This window comes from Polistes canadensis, unplaced genomic scaffold (assembly GCF_001313835.1).
Source record: "Polistes canadensis isolate GaletaPanama2010 unplaced genomic scaffold, ASM131383v1 scaffold_258, whole genome shotgun sequence".
In the NCBI taxonomy this organism is placed as follows: Eukaryota; Metazoa; Arthropoda; class Insecta; order Hymenoptera; family Vespidae; genus Polistes; species Polistes canadensis.
The window spans coordinates 62,071-70,886 of record NW_014569805.1 but is presented as its reverse complement, the minus strand read 5'-3'; the positions used below and the strand labels follow the sequence as shown (position 1 = coordinate 70,886).

Sequence of the window (8,816 nt, the reverse complement as noted above, 5' to 3'; positions counted from 1 at the left end):
ATTATTTTTTTCTTTTTTTGTATGGAAATTGGACTTACACTACTTTCATAATCAATGATTATGCAATTTCATTTACCGATCAATTTTAAATTGTACAAAACATGGACATTTTTTAAGAAATTAAACACGGACTAATTATACGTAAAAAATTTACATTAAATTAAACACGAATTACGTGATATCTTATTTTTTTCAAAAATGGACTTATACTACTTTCAAAATAAACGGTCCATATATTAATAATATAATTTTTATTATGAATAACTTACTTCGCGCCATTCTTTCGTTAAAAACTTCATTCTCAATCGTCTCGTTAATGTTCGAAGACATAGGAATTTTTCCCTTGGATGCTTTTCCTTTGTCCATCATATTATCCTTTCTTTTTTTTCTTTTTTTTCCTCGTGGTAATTGTCGTTAAATGAATTTAAACGATTTCCAATGCGAAAAGATTCTCACCAGTCATTGTACGAAACGTAATGAAATGAAAAGAAATGAAATTATGAAACTGTTTTAAAAAATACGTATGGAAAAATTTGTATTTTACATAAAAAAGAAAAAAAAGATAAAATATGTCCCACCTTTTTGGCAAAATATATAATAAAATTTTCAACGCGTTTCAATTTATTCGAACAAATTTATAAACGACTTGTTATACTTTAAGTATTGATTTGCAAAATAAAAATATATTCATATATTTAAATCCTATAGAAAAATATTCTATAACGCTTATATATAGATTTGATATTTATCAATTTTTTTGTTCGTAACAAGTTGGAAATAAAATAACAAGGAGTTAAATTAAATCAATTGTTTTTCAATATTGATTAAATATTTATTGAATTGAATTTCATTCTCATTATTTAATCAATCAATTTATTTCATTGAACTCTTTGGTTATTTCATTTCTAACACACTTCTTACGAAAAAACTGATTTATTATTTAAGATGGTAACACGATTGATGAATTAATTTGATATTTATACATTACTGTATTATATAATATAAATATATAAATAATTATATATAAAAGAAAATATATTATGCTATGATAGAGTAAATTTCTACGAAGACAAATTTTCAAAATATATATATATCAAATCTATACCGTGTGTCTAAATATTTTTCTGTAACATTTAAATGAAAAAAACCTAGAGTATCGTATTTTAATAAACAAAATAACAAAATGTATTTCTAAAGAGAAATATTTCCCCAAAAAAGAAAAAGAATGGAAAAATCTTGTTCATTTAATTAAGTATTCCTAAAACATTTTGTTATATAAAAAAAAAAGAAAAAAGTAATATTATCATAAAGAATAATAAATAAAATGAAAGGAACCTTTAACGAATGAATTATTATTTCATTCGTTTGTATAAATAAAACATGTGAAAAAGAAATTTCATAACATTGAAATAATAGGAGCTAACGAATGAAGGAAAAACGAATGGTAATCCTGAAAGAAACGGGTGCCATAAATTGCTTTGAATTGATGATAGAAAGAAAGGACAGAAAAGAGGGGTGTAGGATGAAATAGGGGTGGTGTTGGTGGTAGTGGTAGTGGTGGTAGGAAAGTAAAGGTAAATCGTATGGAACTTGTTACGATGCCTGACACGGAATGACGAAACTTCTCGTCTCACGTTAGAAACTGGAACTAAGAATGGGGTGGTGGACAAGAAAAAAAAAAAAGGAACAAAAAAAATTGCTTCTACAAAACGTCTCGACCTACTTTTATATTAGAGACATCGATAAATGATTTTCTTTAACATTCGAATCGAAATAAACGAACGATCCCCTTTTTTATTATTTTTCTATTTTTCTAAATAAAATAATATTTTATTAAGAATATACGATTGTGAATTGTGCGTAAAGTTTTAATTATTATCCGATCAGACGAAGATGAAGACTACAAAAAAAAAATATATTAAAATATTATATTTTATAAAGAGATTTTGTTTAACAAATTTTTATATCATACGCACACGTAATAGAATTATTATTTTCTATTTATCATTGGAAAATATTAAAAAATGAAAGTTTTCTTTTGTATTTTCTAAGTCACGGTAAATACTGTGTGTGTGAAAGAGAAGAAAAATTGGCTTAGGGCAATATTTTTCCTTTTTTCTTTTTTTTTACCATTGAAATATTACTTTTTCTCTTTTTTCTTAGATTTCGTGGTAAACGCGAGATTCTCGAGCAACGTGTAAAGAAAAATATTTTCCTTTTTCTGCATCCTTTCCATTGTGATATAACGGTATACAATGAAAACAACACTCTAAAGTATACGCGGGTTATACGCACCCCTACAACTATACACACACACACATACACACGTGAAAAAATAAAATACCGTGATACGACAAACGGGGTATTTCTGCTGCTCGTAAAATATACACGATGCTTTCCGATGTTTATTCCGAACAAATAAAATGGAAAAAAGAAAATGAGGAAACAAATGGAAAAGTTAGAAAAGAAAAGAAAACAAAAGAAAAGAAAAGAAAAGAAAGGGAAGGAAGTATCGGATATCGTTAAATGCGAAAAATGAAATAATATTATGAATAAAACATAACCAACGAGAGAGAGAGAGAGAGAGAGAGACAAAAATATTTTCAAAAGGCAAATTTTCTCTTTCAATCCAACGAAGTTTTTTTTATTAATACTTCTATTAAACCGAACCCAATTGGTTAAATCTAAATATGACAAATAATAGAATGAGATAAAGAAAAATAATGAATAATTCTTATGAATGACAGAAAAGAACAAATAAATCAGATTAAATCGAATTGAATAAAACATTATTGTTTTTCATATATTCTAAACTTTAATAATATAAACCATTTCAAAATGATCATATTAAACTGTTACACGCCCATTTTTCTTCTTCCTATGCTTATCTCATCTCATATATGTATTAGTATTATATTATTTCTAATTGTGATAATTTAATAATGATCGATTGATTATTTTATTTTCAAATACGTTTGAAAAAAATTGAGAACGGTATGTTTTTTGTTCTTGGATAAAAAAAAACTGAAAAAAAATTAATTATTATTGATTTGAAATCGTTAATGATCAATTAACCGGGCTAGGGGATGGGGATGAGAGTGGGGGAGGGGAGGGTGGGGGTGGAAATGGGAATGGGGTGGGAAAAAAAGTATAACGATGACAATCAACAACAACACTAACAAGGCACCAGTTAAATTGACGTTCTATTTTTAGACACTTTCTGATCGTCACGCGAACGTCGACGTTCACGTTAGGAATGGCAACATGCTACTGGCCAAATCAACCCCATTTCACCCCCTAGCCAGCTGCATTTGTCGGGTCGACGACGGCAGCGCAGCCACGTGGTATTTTCACCCACTAATTCGAGAACACACATATTTGTTATAAAATACATTTTTATTCTCATTGTTTTTGGAATTTTTTCCAACCCTTTTCACTACGGATACATGGTGGACGCATATATGCGCTCATCAATAATTTCCAACTTTTCCTGACTTCAAGTTTCTTTTTTATATTATCAATATGATTCACATTAGGATAAAAATTATTCCAATTTTTTGCTATCATTAGGTACGATCAAAAAAGGGTTAATAATAATCCTATTATTGTAATAATTATTCTTCGATTGTCTATTTTTTATTCATTGTCGTAAATTCTCGAACCATATTTTCGATAATACGGCAAACTTTTCGTACCGTGAAGAATTAATTTCAATTTGCCGATCTTACCGTTGTATTTTTGTGAGCCAATCTGAATCCAAAATAAAAAATAAATAAATCAAGATTAATATTATTTCAATTCGAATTTTTACGAACACACAATTCGCATTATTATTAATATTATTATTATTATTATTATTTAAAAATGTATACTTATGTAACCTTGTCGAATATGTGTAGGAACCAAATACCATGAGGATCCTCGCCCCAGGAAGCCACGGACATGAATTTCCATTTGTTAAAACCTTCAGACGAATCATCCAATTTTCTCGGACCTAATAATTGTACCTTGGTACCTTAAATCGAATATTTATAAAAAGGAAAACAAATGAATAGTTTTATATTGTTTATCCCCGATACAAATGGGGTGTATAAGTTTTCGTTTCTTTTTTTTTTTTTTATTACGAATAAAATATAAGAAAAATATTGAAAGATATTCGATATTAAATTAATTCTATCTCATCGTTGGTAATTTAAACAAACAAACAAAAATTTATATATATATATATAACTTCTCTTTTCTACAATATTTTTAATATTATTTACGTGAACTATTGTATACTATATGTATATGTATTGTATATGTATTTACCTGATGGTGCAACCAAATACATTTCCAAAACCCCACGACGAGTATACTCGAGATTTACTTCAATCTCGACATGTTCCAAAAAATTCATCTCATTTCCATCGCTAATCGAACATTTATTATCGTTTACCACGAAACGTAATGTTTTAATCATTCCATGAATTAATTTCGTATCCAATCTGTACGAAATGAAAAATAAAATATTTAAACGAATGATACGTATTTTACCAGTTTAACATTTTCATCATATGGATCGATAATATTACGGAACTCACAGGAATTCCATGGGAATTTCGCATATCTTCTTCTCGGGAACGTTAATCCAATGACTTGCAAATTTAACGAGAACGTAAGCGTTCATAAGTCCAAAACCGAAATTTAAATTATACCAAAATCCTGCTGCGTTCTTCGACCATCCGGGATTTTCGCTGAAAATTTGTTTTAAAAAAAAACATTTTTTACATTATTTATTATTAGATTTCTTTTCTTTTTTTTGTTCTTACTTTAACGGACCGTACTCGGACGTCCAAACGATCAAATGTTGAACATCCCTCCAAGTCAAATTTTTACTACAAAAATTATAAACGATAATAAAAATGAAATTGAAATAATAAGTCAATTAAATATTAGGATTAACCAAAAGTTCGTCCATTTTATTCTTCTTTTTTTATTAACATTTCCCCAAATGAAAATTGTACACGAAAATAAATTATGCAATTTATAATACACAAAAAAAGGGACACGTGAACTTTCAGTTAAGCTTAATAATTATTCATAGAATTATTTATATATCAAAATTTGTACTTTGCTTGAAGTGCAAGTGCTAATATACCAGCTGCCAATGGTGCAGAAGCAGAGGTACCTGTGTGTTTAGTCGTACAGGTGTTTCGTAAATCGGTCGTTACCTTAAGAAGAAGAAAAAACAAAACTCATATTTCTAATAAAAAAACCTGTACTCATTACATATTTAATATAATATGTAGATAATGGGGATTCTATAGAATACCTAAAAGGGTTTCATTGAAACAAAAAATAAAATAAAATATATATATACATAAATTAAAATGAATATAAAATTAATGATAAAATTCGATGGGGTGTGTTTTGAAATATGTGAGAGAAAAGTGAAACAAAATGTCAAACTATTGTTTAACAAAACAATCAAATAAAATACATTTTATAGATTGACCTAAACCTATCTCAGGCATTCTATAAAATCCCCATTAGTACTAGTACATTAAACGTAACATATACATTTACAATGTGACACGAAATACTCACAATCATTTGATCTTGATATGTTCCACTGCTATAAGTGGTTGCCAATATTGCAGGACACTTTTCACTGTACCATGGAGATCTACCAGTTTGACTTGCTGATCCAATTGCAATGGTATATATACTACCAACATAACCATCGCATCCACAATTATCATATTTTGAGCCACCATTACCAGAAGCCCATACGTATATACTACCTTTACCATTTCTTCCCTAAGGATCACCATAATATTAATTAGAAACGAAAGAAGAAGTATTGCAATTGTAACAACCATATGTAACCATAATTATGAAAGTAGTCGAATATAAGTAAAACTTTAAAAAAAAAACAAATAAGTTTATCAGTTATTTCACACCAAATTAAATTCAATGTAATTAACACACAATTTATTATAAAAAATGAATTGTTAAATAATCTTTGTTATTTCAATATTATATAGAATTCATTTTGAGTGTTCAAATGTAATCCTATGAGATATATAACTTATGGTTAGACCACTAGGATGAATACGAAAATTCTAAATAGACAAAAATTCAACATAAAATAATATATAATATATATTATCACATTTAGTATTATTTTATTAATAATAATTAATAAATATTTGGTCAAATGAATAATTAAAAACAAGACAAACCTTATTGATACCACGATAAATAGCTTCTTCAGCGAGTCTACCAGGTGCTTCTAAACTTTTCCCATCATCCGGTGGTCCCCAAGAAGCTGTATAAATATCAACGATTTCCGGTTTGAATCCAAGTGCTTCACCCTCTACTCGATCGTTTACAAGACCATCGAGTAATTTGATACCACCGATGTATGCTTCGAAAGCAACACCAACCCCACACTTTCCATTATTTGCTTCCATTGCTATCTCACCGGCACATCTTGTTCCATGTGCATTCATTCCTGAACAAATAAATATTTAACACAAAATAAAAATATAAATAATTTATTACTTTAGTCGAATATTAATAAACAAAAGTATGGAAGAAATTTGAAATACCAGTTGATTCGTATCGTGGCATTGGATCGGTGTTACCATCGTTCACGTTGTAACTTATTTCAGGATCCTAAAAAATAATATGAACCTTTGCAAATCGATTTATAACTTAAGTGAGTATTCAACTTGTAGATAAAAGAGTGTACTTTAATTTAATATAAGTTTCATTAAAATCTGTTTGGTAAAAATTTAATAAATATTAACCAAAACTTTTCAAAGAAATTGCAAAGATGCATAATTTACAGCATTGCATTCTCTGATATTTTTTGAAGTTTATATGCTAAATTTATAACTTGATATAGTATTCTACGCGTAGACAAAAGAGTGTACTTTTATTTAATATAAGAATCATTAAAATCTATTCACTTTTAGTATAAAAAATATTCACCGAAAGTTTTCAAAGAAATTGCAAAGATGCACACTTTACAGCATTGGATTCACAGACATTTTATGAACCTTTGCAAATMGATTTATAACTCGAAAAGGTACTCTACGGATAGACAAAAGAGTGTACTTTAATTTAGTATAAAAATCATTAAAATCTACTTGCTAAAAGTATAAAAAATATTCACCGAAACTTTTCAAAGAAATTGCAAAGATGCCCAATTTACAGTATTGCATTCTCTGACAAAATCAACTTTTGTTTAAAGTATTTTTTTGTCAGGTTATCGCAAGTACTTGAAAAATCGTGACTAGAATTATATAGGATTCTCGTTTCATTTTTATTAGATCCAACCAAAATATAATTTTCTGATTATTCTTAGCAAGTTTTGATTAGCACGACATTTGTTATTAACATATTATTTTATCGACACAAAGTTCACGAATTATAGAGAGACTGTTAAAACTCAATTGTTTATAATAACATTGAATAATTAAAATAAATTTTAATTTCACTCACATAATTGTTACGTAGATCACCGTGATCGTATTCCAAACCATCATCTAATACTGCAATTCTTATTCCACGTCCGGTAAAACCTAATTCATAAACTGGCAATACGTTTAGATCTAATTTAGGATGTTTTTTACTCGATCTAGTATCTTGCTACGATAAAACATATTATTTTAAAATAAATAATAAGAAAATAATACAACAACGCGAGATAAGAAAATATTAAATTGAATCAAAAAAAAGATGATTCGTGGGTTTATTTGTGTTGCTTCGAATAGTGCAATTTTTTGTTCTCTTTGAAATCAATAAAATTATTATACTTATATATTTATGCAAGAGTGAAATGATTAATATTAAAAAAAAAAAAGAAAAAAAAACGCACACGAACCTTTTTTGATTCATTTTAAAAATTACTCTCGATTAAAATTATTTAAATATAATTAATTATTTACCAAATACCATTCTAAATCCCAAAGTTCGTCATTAAATAAAACTTTGTTCTTTGGATTGTGTTCATTCGTAGAATAAATGGATACAAATTTGTTCTTATGGTTTTCGATCATCATATTGGATGATATCCCATATGAACTCCATGGGAGACGTTTTTCACGTATCAAAGCTTTTTCCGAATCAATTATCGATGGAAATATGTAATCACGTTTTTCTCGGCGTACGATTTTCTGCTGTTCGAACCAACTGATCTGTGATGATATTAAAAAAGTATTAAATCGATCTTTGACATCTATTAATAAAATACTTCTTCCGTTATAGATATATATATATATACCAATACTGAAATATTAATGTGACTTTTTTATTGTAAAAAAAAAAAAAGAACTAAATATATTTCTCATGATTTTTAATAGTTTATATTTTTTACTTGCCAAAAATTTGCAAGGATTCTATTATTAGATACCGTTTCGTATTTAAGTTACACTTACCCCATATAACAATTATTAGTATTATATATATATATAATACTTGGAAAGAAGATAAAAAAAAAAGGAAAAAAAAATAAAAAAGAAAAGATGAAAGAAAAATAATAATGCATAAAAGAGAAGAGGGTCACACACCCTGGAGCTTGAATTAAAGTTGATCCTTGACGAAACGTAGCCTCTTTTCTTTTGACCTGATTTATCATTCTTTATCCATATATAAGTGTCTTCAAATCCACGAACCTGTGTTCAATATGAAAATATATTATAAATTAATAATGTAAATGTGAAATGATTTATTCCTTTTTTTCATTTCACCTAAGTGTAATTTTTTTCTCTCAACGTATTATATAATATTTAAGTTATTTATAATATTTATATTATATAATATTA

The 8,816-nt window shown here is 27.4% G+C and overlaps 2 protein-coding genes across 2 annotated transcripts in view; both read right to left on the bottom strand.

Moving 5' to 3' along the window:
• LOC106790739 (ankyrin repeat and death domain-containing protein 1A-like) overlaps nucleotides 1–299 on the bottom strand; it is a 7,814-nt gene extending 7,515 nt beyond the window's left edge. The window contains exon 1 of the mRNA XM_014755847.1: nucleotides 270–299. Coding sequence (XP_014611333.1) covers nucleotides 270–299 — 30 coding nt within the window. The remainder of the gene's footprint in view (nucleotides 1–269) is intronic.
• A 3,059-nt stretch (nucleotides 300–3,358) lies between these two features.
• Nucleotides 3,359–8,816, bottom strand: part of LOC106790738 (neuroendocrine convertase 1-like) — a 7,695-nt gene continuing 2,237 nt past the window's right edge. The window contains exons 2-13 of the mRNA XM_014755846.1: nucleotides 8,562–8,666; nucleotides 7,941–8,189; nucleotides 7,495–7,641; nucleotides 6,597–6,663; nucleotides 6,228–6,499; nucleotides 5,590–5,802; nucleotides 5,113–5,213; nucleotides 4,812–4,877; nucleotides 4,584–4,736; nucleotides 4,312–4,487; nucleotides 3,882–4,015; nucleotides 3,359–3,750 (exon numbers count right to left, since the gene is read on the bottom strand). Of these exons, the coding sequence (XP_014611332.1) occupies nucleotides 3,637–3,750; nucleotides 3,882–4,015; nucleotides 4,312–4,487; nucleotides 4,584–4,736; nucleotides 4,812–4,877; nucleotides 5,113–5,213; nucleotides 5,590–5,802; nucleotides 6,228–6,499; nucleotides 6,597–6,663; nucleotides 7,495–7,641; nucleotides 7,941–8,189; nucleotides 8,562–8,666 (1,797 nt within the window). The 3' untranslated portion in view covers nucleotides 3,359–3,636. The remainder of the gene's footprint in view (nucleotides 3,751–3,881; nucleotides 4,016–4,311; nucleotides 4,488–4,583; nucleotides 4,737–4,811; nucleotides 4,878–5,112; nucleotides 5,214–5,589; nucleotides 5,803–6,227; nucleotides 6,500–6,596; nucleotides 6,664–7,494; nucleotides 7,642–7,940; nucleotides 8,190–8,561; nucleotides 8,667–8,816) is intronic.